The sequence below is a fragment of the Symsagittifera roscoffensis genome, chromosome 2, assembly GCF_963678635.1.
Source record: "Symsagittifera roscoffensis chromosome 2, txSymRosc1.1, whole genome shotgun sequence".
Classification (NCBI taxonomy): Eukaryota; Metazoa; Xenacoelomorpha; order Acoela; family Convolutidae; genus Symsagittifera; species Symsagittifera roscoffensis.
In genome coordinates, this window is record NC_087063.1 from 56684202 (window position 1) to 56707025 (window position 22824).

General features: G+C 34.8%; 2 protein-coding genes across 3 annotated transcripts in view; one reads left to right on the forward strand and one right to left on the reverse strand.

Annotated features, from left to right (window-relative positions):
- Positions 1 to 9776, forward strand: part of LOC134839252 (testin-like) — a 262139-nt gene extending 252363 nt beyond the window's left edge. The window contains exons 3-8 of the mRNA XM_063854747.1: positions 3671 to 3759; positions 4045 to 4426; positions 5069 to 5194; positions 5965 to 6161; positions 6768 to 6945; positions 9464 to 9776. Of these exons, the coding sequence (XP_063710817.1) occupies positions 3671 to 3759; positions 4045 to 4426; positions 5069 to 5194; positions 5965 to 6161; positions 6768 to 6945; positions 9464 to 9670 (1179 nt within the window). The 3' untranslated portion in view covers positions 9671 to 9776. The remainder of the gene's footprint in view (positions 1 to 3670; positions 3760 to 4044; positions 4427 to 5068; positions 5195 to 5964; positions 6162 to 6767; positions 6946 to 9463) is intronic.
- A 10027-nt stretch (positions 9777 to 19803) lies between these two features.
- The window catches only part of LOC134839344 (uncharacterized), a 76104-nt gene continuing 73083 nt past the window's right edge, over positions 19804 to 22824 (reverse strand). Inside the window, exon 11 of one of the 2 annotated variants that reach the window (XM_063854856.1) lies at positions 19804 to 20127. In XM_063854856.1, the coding sequence (XP_063710926.1) occupies positions 19870 to 20127 (258 nt within the window). In that variant the 3' untranslated portion in view covers positions 19804 to 19869. The remainder of the gene's footprint in view (positions 20128 to 22824) is intronic. The other variant, XM_063854857.1, reaches the window with a different exon arrangement.

Below are 22824 nucleotides of genomic sequence, written 5' to 3' on the forward strand. Positions count from 1 at the left end.
TTTGTTTTTCGGCTCAACAGGTGTCTGCTCAAAGATTGTCGGCTTAGTTGCCATATCACTGATTTTTGTTTTCTTGTGCTGTAAACAACATCCTTTGTAGTTGAAAGTGCAAGTGTTGTTCATTCTAGTCTCAAGTAGGACTTAAAATTAAAACTTTTTCATGAAATATTTATGCTCAATTTTTTTCTGTTGCCAATTTTATTTTCAAATTTCTGGCATTTTAGCCTAGAATGAAATCCTATCGAGACATACGACAATTTAAATTTTGGTAGAACTAGTTTTTTCAATGTTTTCCATTTTTTCGACTTATATTTTTTAAGTTTGTGTTTAATCGCAAGTGGTGCGAAGCTCAACTACGCCTCTGTGTTGATAGTTCTTGAGTTTCTTGCGGTTTTAATTCTTAACTTGTATAGCAAGTGGCGCGAAGCTCAGCTTCGCCTGTGTTTAATTTAGGTCCTATGAATATCACCAGTACATCACATGCAAGAATCAAATTAGCAGATCACTAAATAAAACTGCTTATTATTAGTGATCAGATGTAATCATCCATCTTTTCCTCCGTTAACAACTTAATTTGCAAGAAGACTAAATTTAAGTCATAAACTAGACTATACGTTCGTCAACCGACAGACAAATTTTTTGTAGTTTGTCTGCTTTTTAAATGCTCCCGTTCCATTTACACTTGCGGATTTTAGTGAGCGTAGTGTAATAGTACGACTATTCTTTTTTTTAACCTAAGTCGCAAGTATTGGTGCCTCTTGTGGTGGCACAACCTACGTTTTTTTGGTAGCATGCGCTTTGACCTCCGATTATTTATAAATTAACACAGTTGATGCATTTTTAATTCATCAAATGAACCAAAAGAAATAGTTTTTTTTCTGAGCATAACAATCAGAAAACTCGATTTCAAAAATTTTCTAACTCAATATATCTCTTGAAGTTTTGAAATTAGTAATTTGGCTTTATGCTTTGGTTCTATTGGTATTTGGCACCACTTTTGCTGCATCGCATTGGCATTTTGTTAGCATATATAGCTGCTTATGTGAATATTATTTTGCTGTATTTAACCGTCCGTGCCCGAGACGACAAGGCGTGAGACTCCAAATCTCGAAGTGCAGGTTCGAAACGGAATTGTAGCAAAGTTTTACTAATTCGATGCGTATTTCTGATTTTTCTTTTTTTAAGAAACCTGCGTTTTTGTAGTGTTCTCGGTAGTGTTTGCGAAGCACAGCATCCTGTCTGTGTCGAAGTTTGTTTTAATGTCGGTTGTAAAGTTACCAACTCCGATTTCAGTAAGTACATCATTTTTTTTATGTTTTCTTCATTTGGCTTGAAAGTCTCGGCATATATTTTATCGGCTCAGCGCCTTATTTTTAGAAGGTTCGTGATCAAAATATGTTTTTACTTTTGAGAGGGCTTGAAAACTGTTTTTTTTTTGTATTTGTAAATTTTTTACACTTGCGAGACGAGAGCAAGTGTCTTGTAATAGGAAATTAGACTTCTTTCCTGTAAACAATTTTGTTTTACAAGAAACTGAATTTCCTTCATTTTTGAATGATAACAATCCAGGTTCCTCCCCAATTGGCCAGGAGCTAACGCAGTTGCTTTTCCAGAGTAATGTCTGTTCAAGTACCGTCTGGACCTTGTTTTTTTAGTAGGTATGAAATTGCATTTTTTCCGGTTAAAATTGAATTATCGGACTTTTGTTTAGCTGCTCAAAGTTTTCCGTTTCATGTGCCACGCCACGGATCTTTTTTGTGCTGTTATCAAGTAGCATGGTAGTTGCAAGGGAATTTTTTGTCCATATTTTTGGATTTTTTGTTTTGTCAAAAACTTTTATCCCAAATAGGAGGTTATAGGTGCAATGGTTTGAAAAGTTTGTGGGAAGCTTCTCTGAATAAGCGTTCGCACCCAAATATTTTACACAAAAAGTTATGACCCTTGGAATAGTCAAACATTTGAGTTTTGACCGTTTTTTCATTATCGAAAATTATCCGCTTAAATCTGAGATTTTGGGTTTAATCTGAAGAAAAATTTGTGAAAAGCTCCTTTACATATATATAAAGTTATGGCCCTCGGAAAATTCTAATTTTTAGTTTCTGACTGCTCACAGAAACTCGATTTTTCTCAAACTACCTTCCAAAATGTGAAAACTAATCTCCCAAAAAAAAAATTAACTTTTCCCAGGTCAATGACTTTGTGTTATAAAAAAAATTGGGCGTAGAAGCTCCCTTGCACAAACGGTTATGCCCAGAATTTGATGCTCTCGATCCAAATTTGCCCAAAACCTATTTGCCATTTGCTTATGGCTTTTCAAAACTGTTTGCCTTTTCTCAAAAACTACCCTCAAAACCTGAGTTTTTTCATTCAATTGAAATAAATTTTTGTGTGAATCTCTTTTGCATAAGCGGCTTTGCCTACATTTTTCTACAGTAAGAGCAATGTTTCTTTGAAAAATCAAACTTTTGACTTTTGTCAGTTTATGTGGAAACTTTTTGACTTATGGAAAACTTTCCTTTAAAATCGTAGGCTAGTGTTCAATCGAGAAACCTGTTTCTGGATGTTTTGTGCTTAAGCGGCCACGACGTTCTTTTTGCTGAAACGAACTTATGGATTTCGGAAAGTCAAGTTTTTGAACTTTTAGCCGTTTTTAAGAAACTCTTAGAAACTATCCAATCAAATCTGAGATAAAGGGTTCAATCGAAACAACTAGTTGCAAGAATTTTTCCTGGAGAAGCGGTGCCTCCTAAATTTTTTAATTAAAATTGTTGTGTTTTTGGGAAGATTCCAATTTGTCAAAAAATTTCACTCTTCTCACTTATTGATCCAACACTAAGGTGGTGGACAAAGTCTAATTTAATAAGATATTTATTCTTTCAAGTGTATTTGTGTTCATATACTTGGAAATTAATTTATTATCTCGCATCATTATAACAAATTCCAAAAATATCCAATTGCTACCTCCAGCTTTAGCTGGGCCGCTAGTTATCTTTTGTCGTGACATACGGAAATTTTGGTTCACCCTATTTTTTCAACAACATTTTAGTTCTTTAATTCATTTTTTTGTATCGCAAGTGATGCAAGCTCCGCTTCGCCTGTGTAAAAAAATTTGTTTCGGCTCAACTTATGTTTGCTCAAGAATTCTCGGCTTTATTACCAGTTTGTACATTTGTTTCTGTGCTCTTTTAACATTCAATTGTTTCACTTGCCGTTTTTTGAGAGGATTTTTGTTTGAAATCAAGACCACGATATGAAAATTTGGTAGATCATCAATTTTTGTTGACAGTTTTTCTGAAAAAAATAGCCTTTTTCCCCCTAATAGCTTTCGGCCCAATTATATCATCTTAGTGGCCGCATATATGAGGGGGGAGGGGGCTTTTTTTAGGTTTTAATCATTTGATTTTTTTTCGGCTGAAAGGTTTTCTGCTACGTTGTTTTCGGCCTTGTTGCCGGTGCTTTTTTCCAATGTTTATTTCACGTTTTGTTTTCCAGGCATTTTTCAAATTAGCTTTAATCATTTTGATAGATCTAGTTTCTCAACATTTTATATTCGATTTCTTTTTGGCTTAGCGGCTTTCTTGTATTGTATCGCAAGTGGTGCGAAGCTCTGCTTCGCCTGTGTATTATTTTGCATTGGTGATTAAACTTTAAATATGTTGTGTAATTTCAGAAAAGCTTAAAACATGACATCGGCGCCGGCGCACCCTGTCTCAAATGCGGAGATGCTTGCGAAGGCGGATTTGCTCTTCACTTCTGGAGGCAAGTGAAATGTCTGAAATTCAAGTTTTTATGTCAGTTGGCAACTTAGTTTTTTTCCGATACAATAAAAACATTTTGAATCTGAGTTTTTTAAAAGATCGTGCGACAATTTAATTGTTGAACGCCGAAAAAGTTTTGAACGTCATTGGCTTCGGTGTTGGTAAGATTTCCTGTTTTTAATTGATGTGTCATAATATATCTCTAGTTTTAAACTAGTTGTTTCATGGTAGCAGCAGAATCTGAATGCGCAAGTTGCAATCATATAGAGGTTTTTGATATTTACAGAAAAATCTGCAGCACCTGTAAATGTCCCCCTGAAAACCACGATATCCAGGCCGAGTCATCAATTCAGCACAAGATAGGAAAGCTTTTTGGCCAAGACCACGAAGATCAGTACGGACAGTTTTACACGCTAGACACATCTGAATTAGTCGGCAATCACAAAGGTGGAGACAAATTACGCGCAGCTGAATACAAAAAGATTTCAGACGCAGGTGGAGACGAGAAAGATCAGATTACGTTTGAGTGGATTCCCTCTAACACCCCGAAGAGCTTAGTGCTGAAGTACATATCGGCACTGCCTCTTGAAAATCAGCCAATCAGAGGCACAGTGGGTGCAACGGAGAGGACGAAGCAGTTGCAACATCAGTTGCCCACTCACGATGTTGTAAGTTATCAGGAATATTCAGATACTTTTTCAAGCTTTTAAAGCATTGCATTAAATCTAATCAATCGACGCTGAAGACAAACAACAGATCATTTAAAAGCGTGAGAGAGTAATTGAATAGCGAGCCCATAAAGTTTTCCTTTGGCTGTTTATTATACAATCCCGTTCCTGTGTGACTAAGAGTTGAAAATGGTTTGGCGTAGTTTTAATTAAATCAATCAATTTCAGGAATCCTGCTGCATTTTCAGGTATTGCAGTAGAGCTAAGGAGAAAAAAGCCATTATAGTGTAAATGATTGATTCCGATGGCTGTCATCTATAAAAGTTTGGTGTAAACAGATAATTTAAGACTGGATAATTATATATATGGTTAATTTATTTGAAATTGTAACAACTGTTTTTAGCTAAGCTTGCTTCGATGCCATTCGTTTGAGGTAAATTTGAAACCGAAATTCAAAAACCTCACTTATGAGTAAAGTTTCTTCACTTATTCGAAATTGAACGCGTTTTGTTAAAAATTACAATAAGTGTCTGTCAATTTTTGAAACAGTTCCAAATGGTTGTCCAGAAATTGTTAGTTTAGTTAGAGTGTGTTCAAATTGAAATTAATTTTTAAAAATTTAATTATATTTTATTTTTATAGGACGCTGCAGCCTGCAAAGCAGTGAAAGATTCAGAGTTGGACGCCTTTTCTACCTTCGTTGAATCATACAAAAAGAACGCCCTGGGCATCGGAAATGTGAAGGAGCAACTCGGAAATCAGAAATGGGTATGAATAGGATCGAGGTATTCAATAAAATTGTCTCAATACAGTTTATGTAGTAAAAATCTATTAGCAGTTGAAAACACCTTTCTGATATATTTTTAAGAGTCACGTAGATTGATGATTTTTATCATTTTTTCAGGAAAAAACTTATAATTTGTTAACGATCAAGTTTACTTTTTGCGGTTTGACTCGATTTCTTTTGAAATTTAATTGATTTCCTTTGTTAAAAGGAAGGTAAACCCTACTATTGAACAGCAAAAGTGTCAAGGTCACGAAAAACGTGATCGACTTCTAATTTCGAAAATGGAGATTAAGTATCACTTTTTCCAGCGAAATAAAAATTTTACCTTTTATTTCTCATATCGGTTTTCTCAAATTGGGTTAATTTTATCGAAAAAGTGCCGGTCATAAGCTGTTTTAGGAGTTCAGTATCTTTAAATACATCTATTTGTTTCTTGAAAATCTAAGTTTATTTTTTCAAAAAACAGTTTTTTTTCTGTTTTCTTGCGTTCATTGACTCTTTTCCAACTGTCTGTTGGCTATGTTTTATTTACCATCAGGGAGCGCATTCAATACCTCTCAAGTACAGATAGTCGAATCCTGGTCATGTCATATAATGCAGAAACTAATCAACTTTTGAATGCATTTGTGATTTTCAAAAGTTTCTCCAAACTTTTTTAAAATTGAATAATTTTCACAAGTGTCAAAGCAGATTTAATGTTTGTTTTTCATATAATCTTAAAAAGTGAATGTAATCCAAGTTATTTTTCAAGTGTTGCGAGGGTTGCAAGAACGCCTGTCATGCAGGTTCTGTGGGGGTGTTTGCAGAAAGGGCGGGTCCGAACAAGTGCTGGCATCCCGCTTGCTTCCGCTGCTCGGAGTGTGCGGAACTGCTGGTGGATCTGATCTACTTTTGGGACCAGGAGAAACTGTACTGTGGAAGACACTATGCCGACAGACATAGACCCAGGTACTTTCGTGAACATTTATCAATTATGTTATATCATAGTTTAATCATGGTGAGTTTGTACAAGCAAACGCGTGTGTTATAATACGAGTTCAGTTTTTTCAGCCCAACTAGATTTGTGCTTTTCTAACTAAATTTGCGCTCAACTTTTGTGTTCCATTGACTGACGAGCGATTTATCTGCTTTATTGGAGCGCCTGGTATTCACTATTCGTTTGTGTAAATTCTTAAAGGCGTTTGGGAAAGTTGGCTCAGTCAGGAGTAATCAGGAGGTACGTGGCTCGAACCCCGTAATTGACCAATTCTTCTTATTTTTCATAACTTATTTATTATTTTTTTGTTTTTCCTCTTGATCATAGTTTTGTGCTTGTTTGCGAAGTGTAGCTTCGTTCTATGAAAAATGTTTTGTCTAGAGACTCAGTTCAAAGAGCTCTGGACTTGACGGTTTATGCTGCGTGTTGGTGACAATTCCTTGCATTTTGATTTCTTCATGTTTTTTCTAAGTATATGATTATACTTTTATTTTGTTCTGTCTAGTTTGAGGTAATAAAATTGAATACAATATGCTGTTTGTTTGATAATAACGAGACATAGTCATTGTTTGTGTTAGGTGCAATGCGTGTGATGAACTGATAATGTCTGGCCAGTACACTCAGGCGGAAGATGCCAACTGGCACGTGCAGCACTTCTGCTGCTGGAACTGTGACACACTCCTTGGCGGACACCAGTACATCAACAAGGAGGGACACCCCTACTGCATGAACTGCTACAGCGACAAATTCGCAAAGGTACCCCACCCCACTACGCTAGGCATGCTACGGAGATACGAAAAGTTCGAATATTTGATACGAAAAATTAACAAGACTGTTCATATCAGGGCGAAGCCCTGAATGTTCAGACTGCTTTGAAGGTTTATGGAGCAGCAGTAATAACATAAAAACATTATATGAAATAAAATAAAATGAAATTTTTTTTTCTCTAAAATTTGAAATTTTTTTATGAAAATCATCCCCCCACACGCCATATAAAGTACAAAAAGATAGTTTTCGTTCCTTGTAACACATCAGTTATGGCAAATAAGCTTCGTTCAACCAATTTGGAACAATTTATAAGTTGGATTAAAACTCCGCTTACGCGTTAATAGCGCGAATTATATCGCGCGTTAATTGTCCCAAATTGGTCAAAATGGCCATCTTTAAACCCTCATAACTTTACGAAAAATGATCACAGGTGAAATATCTTTTCATATTTAAGCTCAGGACAACAATGCCTTTTGAATGATAAAAACAAAATTCGACAAAAATGGCTAGTTAAAAAGTCGAAATTTGTCTGAAGAAAAAAAAACCCACCCCGAGCGCAAATATTCCGTTACTTTCGTATCGAAAGTCGGAACAATAAGTTTGAATGAGTAAATCATCTATTTCGGAAAAAAATATATTCGAAAGCTAGATTTTCATATGCCATTTATGCCTCGAGTTTGATTGAAAAATTAAGTTCGCTACAAACTTTTCCCCAAATTTTGTTGTTTATTTGTGTGCAGGGGCGGATTTAGGGGTTCGACCCCCTGCCGACACAAAGGGTCTCCCCTTTGTACTTTTTTGAGATATCCATTTTTGGGTGACTGACCCTAAAAGTTTTGTAAAGGCACTTTTGGCGCTAACTAAAGTATACGATTTACTTGTCTTGTGTAAATTAGTTGCTTTTTCGAAATTATTGCAACTTAAACTTATCACATTTATTTAATCTTCACGCTCAAGCTGAGAGCTATGTTATAATTATATAGGGCTACTTTTTTCGATGTATATCGCTATTTTTGGCGCGTTAATTATGTTACCGTTAGCAACGCTCGAGATGACGTTAGTCTTACTCAATTGCCTCATGTTGGCCTGTTTGTTTTGAACAAAATATTCAGGTTTTCTTGAATGGCTGTTTTTGTCGGTTATTGTTTTCCGTGTTTCGACCTTAAATAAAGGTGGCTAGTCAATAAGCAGAATGGGTAAAGACAAAGGAAAGGGTCTACGAGCAGAATAACGGACAAATAATGAAGAAAGGGTCTATGAGCCGATACACAGAAAAAAAACTTTTATAAGCTAATCGATATAAGAAGTATTAGAAAACATCAAGATTTTCAAAGAAACGAAAAGATTATGCATAAATTGAGCTTAAAAAAATTTTGATTAACTTACCCAATTTATGCATAATCTATTCGTTTATTTGAAAATTTGGATGTTTTCTAATACTTATATCGATTAGCTTATAATTTTTTTTTTCTGTGTATCGGCTCATAGACTCTTTCTTCACTTAGATCATTCTACGTATTGTTCCGCGGCTCTTTTTCCATTTCACACCACCTGCGAATTTTTATAAATGTTTTGCCATGAAATTGATGGCTCATGTGAGGTTGGGGAAAAGGAAAAAGAGCCTGTTCCGCCTTCCTTCAGAAAGTTATTCCGTCATGAACACATTAGAATGCCAATTAATTACTCCTATCAAGAAATCAGTTCTACTACAAGTAGGCTACATACTGTATAATTGGAAGGAACCATTTAAATATATAGTGCGGTTTTCTTCAAATTATACTCTGTGCCAATTTTAAAGTTCGGTGTTTTTCGAACTATACCTGAAGGTGTATTTCAACGTTTATCCTAATTACTGTTTGCCACAAATAGTGTTATTTACTGACCTAAAATTATTCTAATATCAAAGTCCTTTAACTCTTTTTGTTCCGTTGTACATCAAGGCTTATTGATTTTATCCAAGTTCGATTTCTCAATTTTCCTGATTTGCAGCTTCATGTATTGATGATTTTTTGCAAGCTTTGTCTGAGAAGAGTCTTTAGAGTGAATTGGTTGTACGGAACCGTACTTTTATACCACGTGAAGGTGTATCAGTTTGTTAAAACCCAAACATAGTTTTAATTAGCTCTGAAGGGCTTAAATGCGAAACGGTATTTAATGAGAACATCAACTTCATTTAATTTAAATTGCTTGGACAAAACCAATCCATTCCCTAGTTCCGTCCAGGAGTAGGTTTAGGGTTTTCTGGAGCGGATTAAAGAAAGAAAACATTTGATAATTTTTTTATTTTTGACCTCATTTTTTCCGAAAGCTAAAAAGACCCCCTACTTCAATCTTAGTTCGTATTAGGTTTATTCAAGGTAAAGAGGTCCCTTTTAATAGTCAGGAGTCAAATCTGCTCATGATTTCTTCCCATCGCTTTTTTCTAGTGTCGAAATTTCAATTGATGTGGCATTACATGCGAAGTTTGGCATCAATTGTTAGGAAATCATAATAATATATAATTTAGACGTGTTCATCGTGTCACGAGAAGATAGACGCGACCAAGTCTCGACTGTCGTACCTGGAGTCTGCCTGGCACGCCACCCCCGAGTGCTTCAAGTGCATCCACTGTCACAAGAACCTGATGGGACAGCCCTTCATCTCCAAACACGGAGTGCTCTACTGCTCAAAGACGTGCAGAAAGGCACATGCTGCCAGCAACACAAATATCTAACGCAGCTAACTTAAACTGATCAATCAAAAGTTATTTATAAGATTTTGCGACAAAATGAGTGGTCTAAGATTATATGTGTAACCTTTTTCCATGTCACAAATTTCCTGCCGCGCTTTTTGTTAGCTCTGATTGTCAAAGTTTTTGGTCAGTACTGATTTTAAAGATGAATGATTTTGTCGCAAAATTCTCTCGCTATTTATAAATCCTATTATCATTGTCCTCAAGTTTTTTTTGATTACGTGCATTCACTAATGACAGTAAGAGTGTTTAGTGTATTACGGAACAAACCATTCCAGTTCTTTGAACTGTCGCTCGTTTGCAAGCTTCGAATAGACTGCTTCATTTTAAAAGTTGTTCACCATTTTATAACTTTTTCCCAATTTAAATTATGCAATTTTTTCCAATTTATGAATGATGAATTTAAAAATGGCCCTGTAACTAAAGAACTTTTTCCGAAGTTTGTTACTAATACGTTAATTATTTCAGGGATTTATTTAAGACGTTAATTTATTTTCAAGTTAAGAAGTTAATAGGTCGAATATATTTCGTCGCTAGCTTTTCCGATGTCATCACCAATTATTTTTGGATGCCTGCGTGCAGTAATTAGGCTTTTATTTTTCATGGTGTTTTGCAAAGAGTAAGTCCTTGAGTACTTATTCAATTAACTGTTGTGCTACTGTAGAAAGGGTTAAATTGTTAATTAATCTAAAGATTGACATATGATTAAATAACTTATCATAGATGACTTGAGTGTAACTGAATAATGCAAGCAGGTCTTTCATCTCACAGTTGTATATTAGCTTGTTTTGTATCAAATATAGATTATTGGAATCCATTTTTTTTTCTAAAGCGAAAGCATCTAAGATGGTCATTTTTAAATTAATAAAGAAATCATGCGTTCAAGTCTTTTTTAAACAAAAATCGGGCCATTATGAAACTTTCATTTTTTAGGATGAAGTGTAAAATTTAACCGCTTAAATCTTTGCGTAGATTCGTACATGCTTCTTTGATTTTAAAAAAAGCGCAGTCAAGAAAATATTGACTGAATTGTTGTTCCGACCATTGAAAATGCAGAGGAACTTTGTATTTGAGTGTCTGTTTTTTTTTCGTTTTCCATGCAAAATCAGGTACCACAAATAATCGTCAGAATGAGGGTGATAATAAATCATATTAAAGCCCTTTCAGCCGTGATTTGAACATTAAAAATTTTCTCACAGTGTCGAGAAAGACGGCTTTGAAATGTTTGATTTTGGGTCTTATTTCGAGCTAATACGGTGACCGTGTTGGCTTACAATAGCTTATTTAAGCCATGAAAGCTAAGTTATAATAAAGTAAATTTTGTGTTTGGAGTTTTATAGCGCACTTTCGGTAACCAAAATTCAATTTTTTTTATTTTTTTTCCCCGAGTCACTTTCTTTAAAAACTGTTTTCCGATTGACCTATTGTAGTGTAACTCTCAAATATGATTATATTCTATGTTTTCATTTTATCACAACATGCAACATGATTTTATCACAACATGCAGAAAATAACGACATAAATTTGAAAGAATTTTTTTGTATTTTTCTAAGATTGATCGGATCATTATGCGCTATATGCCCAGTTACCGGCTGTCCTTTCTTTAAAAACTGTTTTCCGATTGACCTATTGTAGTGTGACTCTCAAATAAGATTATATTCTATGTTTTCATTTTATCACAACATGCAACATGATTTTATCACAACATGCAGAAAATAACGACATAAATTTGAAAGAATTTTTTTGTATTTTTCTAAGATTGATCGGATCATTATGAGCTATATGCCCAGTTACCGGCTGTCCTTGTTAGTGTTAAGATATATTACTTTGAAGAAGATAGTGTACCACAAATAAAATCAGGCACCACAAATAAATATCGGAATGGGTCGAGTGATATATCATATTCAAGTCCGTTTAATCGTGATTCGAACGATCATAAAAACTTCGAGTGTTTGTGTTTTCGTTTTCGGAGTAGTTTTTGGAGTTTTTCAGCGCCATTTGGTAAACGAAGGTTAGAAATTTTAAAAATTTCTTCAACGTTTTGTGTTTCTAGTCAGTTTTCTTCAAAAGTTGTTTTCCGGATGGCTTTTTTACTATCACTGTCAAAAATGCCTCAATTCTTTCTTTTCGTTGGGATCTTTTTACACACCTAGCTGAAAAAAAGGACACTTAGTTGAAAAAAAAATGCTTCGAATCTGTATGGGTTTTATAAATTTAATAGAAGTTTTACCATCTGAAATGCATAAACTTTTTTTCTCTCGCTTGTTTTTCCTCTATGGCGTTTTTTTACACTTGTCAGCATAGTGTACTAGTATGAAATTTCGTTTTCCTAACCTAACTTTAAATCGAAGTGATGTTTTGGTAGCCTTTGTGCTATAATCACGATCAGTAGCACGGACCATCTCTTCTCGGTTTTCTATGTATTTGAGCGATAAACGTCCGTGGGTGAGTGGCAAGCGCGTGAGACGCTATAACGCAGGATCGAGTCGGACGAGAAAAAAATTTTTACTAATTCAAGTTTAATTAGTTTTTTTTTGGTTCAAACGAGTTATGTTTTTGTGTTCTCGCTGGTGCTTGCGAAGCGCAACTTCTCTCTTACTATTGCATTGAAAGCATTTTTTTGGTTTGCTGAATCAAATTACAACGATTCTAGTTATCGTTTTTTGTCTTTGGTTTCATCGGAGGGGGGAGGGTTTAATTTTGCAGCTAACACAATTTTCTGGTAACTTTTTTTTTTCAGCCAACGGAAGTCGGCTGAAGAAATTTGAGTTTGGGTCCGACGCATAGAGTATTTTTGGATAAGAATGCTTCGTCCGTTCGTTAAGCTATGATTTTTAATGCCGGATAGGTTCGTACAACTTCTTAGTCTAATACCAATCCTAATCTTACTCTTATGTTTTATAGTCTTAAAAAATCTAGAGATATACCGGTTTATTGCGAAGTTAAAGGAGAAAAGAAAGTAACTGACCTCATTTTTTGTTTTTAATTCTCTGACTGAAACTAGAAATAGTTTCAACTTTGCTGTTTATTGTAAGTTTTAGTCATGTACATGATTGGTAAGTTATTAATGTTTTACGGTGAGAAATATCAAACTATCAATTAGATACTTTTATTAATCTGATTCTGCCCATCCGGGGCTTAGGAAGTTTTATAATTCAAAATTTTTTGTAAGGGACGGATGTAGTGTCTGCCAAATTCTTTAAGAAAATTGTAGAGTATATTGGTTGTTTGTGCCTGCGAAATACATGTGATGATGTTGAAGGATTGTCGTGAATATGGAAAGATCGTAAAGAAGTGCGGGTTTGTTTCTTGTAGAGTAACAATTTGGAAGTCAGAGCGAGAGTACGTGCATTCTCACTATTCATTCGTAATTGATCAAGTAGCAAGACAAAATTTTGACTTCTCTGAGTGAAATGCCCAGTGACAAGGATACTTATGTTTGAGTTCTGTCTTCGAGTTGGCCTATGTTTTGTTTCGATGGATACCTTTGCTGTGATAACGGCTCCATGCTATATCCAGTGAGGTTTGTGACTGCGGCAAGCATAACTTTTCGATTTGCCATTCCGTAGTCGTAATGTCGTCGAGTGTTCATCTCCCTTCTACTGCTCGGTTATTATGCTCTATTAAATTTTATACAATTTTTTTTCTGCACTTATTTAATTCAGTTTTAGTTGTGATCTCATTAGTTAATTTCGCAGAATTTTTTTTTGTTGGTTTGGTTATTTTAAAGAGTTGCTCGCCACAGCTACTTGTTTAAACTGGTTCCATCTTTCAGCTCAACTGCTCCGTAAGTTTGCTGCGAGAGCTTGGGTAATTGTTTGTTTTCCCCCTCAATTTGAACTGCATTTCAGACAAGTCGAAAGAAGATTTTCAAGATTTAGGTAAGATTTAGTTCTTTGAGGTTTTGAAAACAATTTTATTGATTTTTTTCATTCTCGTAATTTATCGGCTTGCTTGATAAATTATGCCTGTAATCTATTATAAGCGTTACGACACTTGGCTTCAAGCATATGCCGATAAAATTCCAATATAATTAACTGGTTCTAAAAAAAAATTCTGTGCCACTTTTTCGGTCTAGGTTTATTTTGTCGTCTTAGCTTTTTGTCATTTTGTGAATTGCAAATCCATATTGTATTGCAAGTGGTGCGAAGCTCCAATTTGCCTCTGTGAAGAATTAGCATATTTTTCTCTGTCTAAAAATGCATATTGTGAAAAAAATTAAGCGTGCTTGAATTTAGCTCAGGTGAAAATCGCTTATATTTGTCAGAAACACCTCTTTCGAGTTCCGCAGTCTCAGGAGCCATTTGGTACCACCAGCTGAAATGAAAAATTTTGCATACGTTTAGTTTTTTTAGCTCAATTTTAGTTACCTGAAGGAAAAAGGAAAAGCTGGTTTGAGTTAATGACTGATTAGACTCAAGTTAAGTGAACAGGTTGGACTTTTTTCTGTGAACATTTTTCCTAGTATCTTTTAAGCGGTTAATTTTGTGTAATGGCACTATAATTCGCAGGTTTGAGATCTTTTTTGAAAAAATATTCGCTTTTGTTTTTAAACTTAAAACGCTTCCTAGAACGCAGTGATAAATTTTTCGTCAATGTTTGTGTTATTTATAATATTCTCTTAGGTCGCAAACGGGATCTCTCGTTTAGCAGACCAATCTTTTTGCATAAATGGTTATAAAGTGATTGATGCTTGATTGACAGACTCAAAAAAACGCTCAATTTGGGGCTGAGCTTCCCCAATTAAGTCAACTATCTCGCAATTATAAACAAAACTATCAATTTCAAAAACACAACAGTCTAAGTTAGCGGCAAAACAAAGAATTACCCTCACAATACCACTCGTTTTGAATTGAAGCGCAGCGGAGCAAGCGGTAGCTTGTCGCCAATGTTTTGTTTGAATTTAGCTATCGCACTATATAATTGTTCTTAGTCTGCTAAAAACCTGTCTACTAAAAAACCGGTCCTTTTAAATCCCTAGACCCCTCGAAAACAATTGCTCCGTCACTGTTTTCAAAATTTCGGAACCATGGAATAAGTTTCAATTTTCATTTAAAATCCCTTTAGGGCTAGCAGTTTATTGATATCAATTGTTCCGAAATTTAAAGAAATTGATAGTAAATTTGTTTTCTGTATAGTAGCTTTTCTTTAAAGTTTTCAGTTTTCAACTAACAGTCCTGGACAGAAAGCATCTGAAATAGTTGATGTTCGAGCTCAACTTTTTTTTGTAATAATTTTCTGCAAAGTTAGGGGGGTTGATAAAAAACTTACGATACTTTACGCAAGGTATATTCCATTCTTACAATGCAGGCGGCGAACTGCTTTTTTAAAATGAAACGAGCTAAGGGGCTTTGTTTACCTTAGTGTTTAAAAAACGAGAGATTTGTTACTTCGTTACACACACGCAGGGTAATACTGGAAAGCAACTGTTTTTGCCTCCGAGTATTACATTTATTATTTCCGCTCACATGCGGAGCGTAGTGTTATACTGGGTATCAACTAGTTTTCCAAATCTAAGTTCAATTAAAATTACTCATTTGGTGGCGGCACTTTTGATATATTTCCAACTATGACAATTTAATTACATCTGCTGCTGCTTTAATTGTGGCTAGTCTTTGTGTTTTTGCAAGCGACCGTAGAGCAGATGCAGGAAAGTGAGACTCCTAATCTACAGGTCGGAGATTCAAATCCAAAAGTTTTTAATGGCAATTTTGCTGCGTAGCCTTGGCAATCTAATAGCAGCAATAGCTTTATTCGGAGCTAAAGTTATTGATTTTTCAAGGGATCGTGGTGGAGATTCCAAGATTTACGACTCTCAATCTCCAAAATCAAGTTTTGACTCCGGCACAACTATATTGAAATTTTAAAAGCGTGTTCTTAACCTTATTTTTCTGTTTTTTTTCTTCTTTGTTTAACCTTTCAGAGCTACTTTTTACCGTTTCCTCGCTAATAATTGCGAAATTCAGCTTAAATTTTTACTTTCGTCCATAGCATGTAAATTTAAAACAGCGCGTAACGAAATTTGCGCCCTAAGAGCTGGAATTCGATTACCTGCCGTTCTTTTTTTCAGCATGTATGAAATTGAAGTTTTTTCTGGTAAAAATTGAGTTGTCGTACTTTTATTTTTCTGCTTATGTTCAGTCAGCATAGATTTCACGTCGAGGATTTTAACATGGTAGATGCAACTGTTTTTGATTTACATCTGTAATTTCTAAAACTGATAACCCTGACTTTTCTTTGGTTTTCCTTCTTTTTTTTTGCTCAAAAACTTTATTTGGCGAAATGGTTGTGAACTATTTTTATATGCTTGATTACTTTATTTTGTTTTGCTTCAATGATAAAATTATCTGTTTTTATTCTGAGAAAATCAGTTCGTTTTCGTTTTCTAAAAGACTTCAAAGTTTTAAAACTTAACTGCACAATAGTTTTAGCTCATTTAGCTCCTACCCTCTTTGTGGCTGCTTATAGGCCGCTCGGTGAATTCTATAAGCTCATATAAAACTGGGGTATTTCTCGACTGTTTTCTGAAATTATTTTCATTTTTTGTTCCGACTATTGAAAATGGGGAGGAACTTTGAATTCGGGCGTGATTTTTTTTCTTTTTTTTCCACACAAAGTCAGATACCACAAGTAATCGTCAGAATGGTTTGAGGGATATATCATTTTAAAGCTCTTTCAGCCGTGATTCGAACGGCAATAAAAGTTTTGAAATTTTTCTGTTAGTGTCGAGAAAGACGGGTTTGGAACGTTTGATTTTTGGTCTAATTTCGAGCCAATAAGGTGACCCTGTAGGCTTACAATAGCCTATTTGGGCCGTAAAAACTTAATTTTACTCAAGTAAAGGTAGTTTTTGAAGTTTTCAAGTGCAATTTTGGGAAAAAAATATTTGAGAATTCGAAAAAAAGTCTGCAAAAAATTTTTTCAAAAACTTTATTTTTTTTTGTGAAAATTTTTCTTCTAAAACTGTTTTCTAATTGATCGTTTTTAGTACGGCACTCAAAGATGCCTACGTTTTTTTATCACAACATGCAATATATCTTAAAAAAACAACACCAATTTGAAAAAGCTTTTTTACGATTGTATTTTTTGAGACTGGTCGGAACATTCTGTGCTATTTTGAGACTGGTCGGAACCAGCTATCCTTTTTTTGGTCTCATTTTCTTTTTGCTAGCTTGCAAAATATACAAAATATAAAAATTGAAAAAAATTCAATTCATGTCAAGCTGAAAAACATCGAAAAACATATCTTAAAAAGGGCCTAAAACCTTCTAGGTCCGAAAAAGACATTCAAGGGATAGCAGAATCTGAGAAAGAGTCATCGAAGTTTGAAATAGACTTTTTTGCAGGTAGTGTTATTTTCTAAGACAATCATGGAATCTTGTTAAACTCTATCACTCTCGTTTCTGTACCGCCTGTACCTGTACTAGCGTGGTTAATTTTTTAGTTGCGTGAATAGTTTTTCAATTGATCTTTTGTCCACGGCAGTTTGATTTAGAAAATCATTTGATTGGTTTCTACCCTGTTATGTTTCAAAGGTTATCAGGTTTTTGATGGAATAAGTTTTAATTTATTTTCGAAATTTTTTGTTTTGAAATGTTTTGAAATGTCTATTTTAATAATGTTACCTATTAGAATTCAGGGGTAGATCTAGGATTTTCTCGAGAGGGGTGGTTGCGGATTTTCAAAAAATTTTGTCGACCTCTTTACAGGTTGACCAAATTGATTTTCTGAGCTCTGCCAAATCACTATACAGACCCCCATGTGGACCAAATTTTCTGCGCCGCAAGCAAATTATTGAAAAAAAAAACAGGCCAAAAAAGGCATTTTTAGGCACTTTTTTGAAAAACTTTGGCCGAAAATTGTGTTTTCTTTTGACGCGCGCTCCTCCCCCCCCCCCCCAAATTAATATTTTTTTAGGATAAAGACCATTTATCCACGGGGGAAAAAGACCAACACAAGAGCTGTACATACAGCTCATCATGGCAAACCGCTGCTGTGCCTCTGTTTAAGAACCGCATGCAGTTTTTTGGTTATTTTTCTGGGCTGGGTGATATTGCTTCACCCTCAAGCAACGAACACGGATCATGATGGGCCTCGAGCACCCAACCTTTCGATTGAGAGGCGGAGACGTAAGCACTTCACCACCACTAACCAATATATATTGCCCCCTCAAAATAAGTATATTTTAGAAAAGTTTTAGAGTCGAGCAGCCAAAAATGGATATCTCAAAGTTATTATTTTAACAAAAGGGGCTCTTTTATAATGTCTAGCTATACTGATTTTGATTTCCGGCTCATTCTTAATTTTCAATGGTGTGCATTCTTTGTACGTTTCTTTAGATTTTGTAAACTGTTCTTTTCTGTAAAATCCTTCTGCCTTGTTTTATCGAAAATTTCATGTTTGGAAATAAAAATTGGCTAATTTTGGCTTCATTTGTTTTAAACACTTGGACAACAAAAGGTTATGGGCTTCTCCATCGTTTTATCAATCGTCCCTCTTCTGATTAATTCAAGGCATTGCAGTTAAGTTCATTTCAGCTCTGTTGATAGCGTAAATTACATTGAGGGGGGATTTATCAGTTTCGTGAAAGTTAAAATTTCTAACTGCTTTAATTAGTTTTTTGATTTTTCCTATTTCGCAATGTCGAATAATGACTCAAATAACATATAAACGCAATATTTTAACCAGGGCGGATCTAGGATTTTCTCGAGGGGGGGGGGGCGGATTTTCAAGAAATTTTCGAAAATTTTGTCGACTTTGTTTTTAAGTCGACCGAATCGATTTTTTGAGTTCTCCCTATGCACGGTTTAGTCCCTGTTTTTTTGCCAAGATTTCTGCGCCGCACGCAAAATTTAAAAAAACAGTCCAAAAAGGCATTTTTTTGCACTTTTTTGAAAAACTCTGACCAAAAAATTAATATTTTTTTAAGATAAAGACCATTTATCCACGGTGAAAAGGACCAACACAAGAGCTGTATAGCTCATCATGGCGAACCGCTGTTGTGCCCCTCTTTTAGAACTGCATGCAGTTTTTGTGGTTATTTTTCTGGGTTGGGTGATATTGCTTCACCCTCAAGCAACGAACACGGATCATGATGAGCCTCGAACACCCGACCTTTCGATTGAGAGGGAAGACGTAACCACTTCACTACCACTAACCAATATAAAATGCCCCTCAAAATAAGTATATTTTAGAACAATTTTAGATTCAATCAGCCAAAGATGGATATCTCAAAATTATTATTTTGACAAAGGGGCTCTTTTCTGATGTCTAGCTATACTGATTTTGATTTCCGGCCCATTCTAAGTTTTCAATGGTGTGCATTCTTTGTACATTTCTTTAGGTTTTGTAAACTGTTCTTTTCTTTAAAATCCTTTTGCCTTGTTTCATCCAAAATTTCATGTTTGGAAGTAAAAATTGGCTATTTTTGGCTTCATTTATTTTAACTATTTGGACAACAAAAGATTATGGGCTTTTCCAACGTTTCATCAATCGTACCTCTTCTGATTAATTCAATGCATTGCATTTAAGTTCATTTCAGCTTTGTTGATAGCGTAAATTACATTGACGGGGGATTTATCAATTTCGTGAAAGTTAAATTTGCAAAATGCTTTAATTGGTTTTTCGATTTTTCCTATTTCGCAATGTCAAATAATGATTTAAATAGTTTATAAGCGCATTGTTTTAACCAGGGGCGGATCTAGGATTTTCTCGAATGGGGCGGATTTTCAAAAAAAAATTCGAAAATTTTGTCGACCTTTTTTTTAGGTCGACCGAATTGATTTTTTGGGCTCTCCCTAAGCACGGTTTAATCCCTGTTTTTTGGCCAAATTTTCTGCGCCGCAGGCAAAATTTTAAAAAACAGTCCAAAAAAGGCGTTTTTAAGCACTTTTGGAAAATTTTGACCAAAAAATTGCGTTTTTTCGGCGCGCGCTTCCCCCGCAGAATTAGTATATATGGGCACCGAAGGCGCCTTTAGAAAACTTTAGGGTCGGTCGGCCAAAAATGGATTTCTTAAAAAGTATCAAAGGGGGGAACCTTTGGGTCGGCAGGGGGTCGAATCCCTGGGAAAAGGGGCGATTAGCCCCACATGCCCCACCCAAATCCGCCCATGATTTCAACCCTCAAAGGTGCCTCAATTCAAATTCAAATGATCCTCAATTATTTTTAAATCAAGGAACTTAGTTTATAATATTCTTAAAGGTGCTTTTGAATTTTTCGGCGTTCGATCTTTTCTTTTCATTCAGGCCCATGTTGCCGCTGTGCTCGAGCGATTCAGAGAAATCGAAGCTACTCGATATCTTTTCGTAGTCCTCTTCGTTGTCGTTCGACAAATCCAAGTCACGTGAATCATCTGGTTCCAGAAACCGGCTTCTGGAACTTCGGTTCATCGGCGGAATTTGACACTTTGTGTAGTAGATTGGTTGAGGCTGAAGAACCTAAATTGGACTGTTTTCATCATAAATTTCATCAGGCAATTGAGTTGGTCGACAAAAACTTAAAAATTACAGGAAATGTTGCATGCTTGTTTTAGTCGAACATTCTAGTTATCACTTGGAAACAGAAGACATAATACAGTCTGGAATGTGGGGAGATAATACAAATGGAGGTGCTAGGGATTTTAGCAGACCGGTTTTTAGCAGACTCAGAACAACTATAAAGTGTGATAGCTAACTTCAATTGCTGCACTGGTGATTAGCTCCCCGGGTTGACCTCCATACACCGAAAATGCTTATCATACAATTCCATACAACAAAAATCATTATCATACAAATCTATACATCAAGTGTATGGAGAAAATGCTTGTCATACAACTTTCATACATTTTCGAAAAGCAATAGAAAAAAGTTAAACCATTTCTGCGGCTTTTTGAGAACAGTTGAACAGACTGGTGACAAAAAAAATGATTTGAAATCTTTTTTTTTTAAAAATGCTTTCCATATATGGAAATTGTATGACTGGCATTTTTTTGATGGTGACACAAAAAATTTTTTCAAGTAGTTTTGAAAATTTGCCCCACAATTTTTTTTTTTTTTTCAACCGCAAATCGAATTTTGTAGGCAAACAAACATTTTTCGAAAAAAAAACCTTTTGCATGCAAAATTTAGTTTTTTGTGTGCAAAACGTAGTCCTGGATACGATAATATTGGCTTTCTTTTTCTTTTCACTACGCTGAAAATTCCATTTTCTTTTGTATGGCGTGTTTATGTATGCCTTGATCAATGTCTGATAATTTGAAAATTCAAAAAAAAATTAAAACAATCATCACTGAAAGTTTGTTATTTTGTTATATCATTTGTGAAAGACATCTGGAAGACATTTCAGGTCGTTTTTCAAGCATTGTAAATGTAAGACCGTCCAACCTTTGGTGCTTTGAGTAACCAAGGTCTTCGTAACTTGTGTTCGGTTGCAAACACAACCCAAAATTTTTCAGAAAATAAATCTAGAAACAAAAAACAACTTTTTGGTTCATAGATAAAACACCTATTATACAATTTCCATTTATGAAAAAATGTTTACTATAGAGCTTTCATACAACTTTCTGTACGTATGGAATTGTATGAAATTGAATGAAAAGATTTCCCATTTTTCACTTTTTATGCTAAAAGATTGGTCTGCTAAACGATCGGTCCCCACAAATGCACTATCCTCGACAGGACTGTTAAGGCCCACTGAAAAACCCTCTGCGATTCACCGGAACTACGTTATTATTTTTCCGACTTTCGTAACGAAAGTAACGGAACATCTGTGCTCGGGTGGGTTTTTTTTTCTTCAGACAAAATTCGACTTTCTACCTAGCTATTTTTTGCGGATTTTTTTTATTTATTCAAAAGTATTGTTGTCATGAGGTTAAATTTGAAAAGATGTTTTGTCTGTGATTGTTTTTCGTAAACTTATGGGGTATTAAAGATTGCCATTTTGGCCAATTTGGGACAATTGACAATTAACACGGCGTTATATAATTCGCGCTATTAACGCGTAAGCGGACATTCAATCCGTCTCAGAAATCATTCCAAATTGATTGAAGGAAGCATATTTGCTTTGTTACTTGGAGCAAAGTTTATCATTTTGTACACTATATGGCGTGTGGGAGGATGACTTTCACAAAAAATCTCAAATCAAAAAAATAATCATTTTTTTAAATTACATTTAATCTTTTAAGGTTATTACTGCGCCATAGACCTTAAGAGGAAGTCGGAACATTCAAAGTTTTGCTCTGATACGAGCAGTCTTGTTATTATTATTATTATAAGACTGTATGAAACGATTGACAAGATTTCGAAAGTCATCAATCCAGATGTAACAGATTTAATCAAAATATTATTTTAATACCAAACTTTTGTTATAAAAAGGCACTTGTTATCATCAAAACTCACTAAAGGGAAGGATTTTGGCCGTTCAGCTTGAGACAGAGTTATTAAATAAGCAAAACATGATATTTTCTGATTGTATGCCTGAAAGGTATTTATAATTCGATTAGCTAAAATTGGTTTAAAATGGTTAAAATGGACTAATATTTACAAATTTAACGTTTCGAATTTAAAATTTTGCGGCTATAGAGTTTTGGGATTCAGTTTTTTTTTGTTTATTTATTTGGTTACTTTTCAAGTTTCTAGTTTTGTTGACATCTAGACCTGAAACTTTTTGAGATAACTCTGCAGGCGGTTAAATTTGCGCTAAAATCTCAAGTTTTGAATGATTTGCGGATTTTTTGGTGTTGGGGCCGTACTTTTCGAACGATTTTTCTTCTGATTCATAAAGAAAGGATTCGAAGTTTTCTTAAATGTTGAAAAACCAAACCAACAGAAACTTATGTTTAACGAACAGAAACTTTCTCGGGACATTTTAACCTACGGTTTGATAGGAGATTGCTAATCCTCTGAGTTGGTCGCGCTTTTGTTAGTTTCTAAATCAAGATTTGAGCCTCGACATGGTTTTGCCTCATTTTAATGGTTTTTTTGAATTAGTTCTTTCTTTTGAATTGAATCAGTGTATCCGAATTTTTTTGTAAATTGTAACTTTATTTAATTTGTTCAATTTTTTGGGGTTAATAAGTTTTATTTCGGAATTCTCTACTCCTGAAGAGACCATATTCAATAAAGCACTTATTAGCCGCACAGAGATGTGTAAAAATG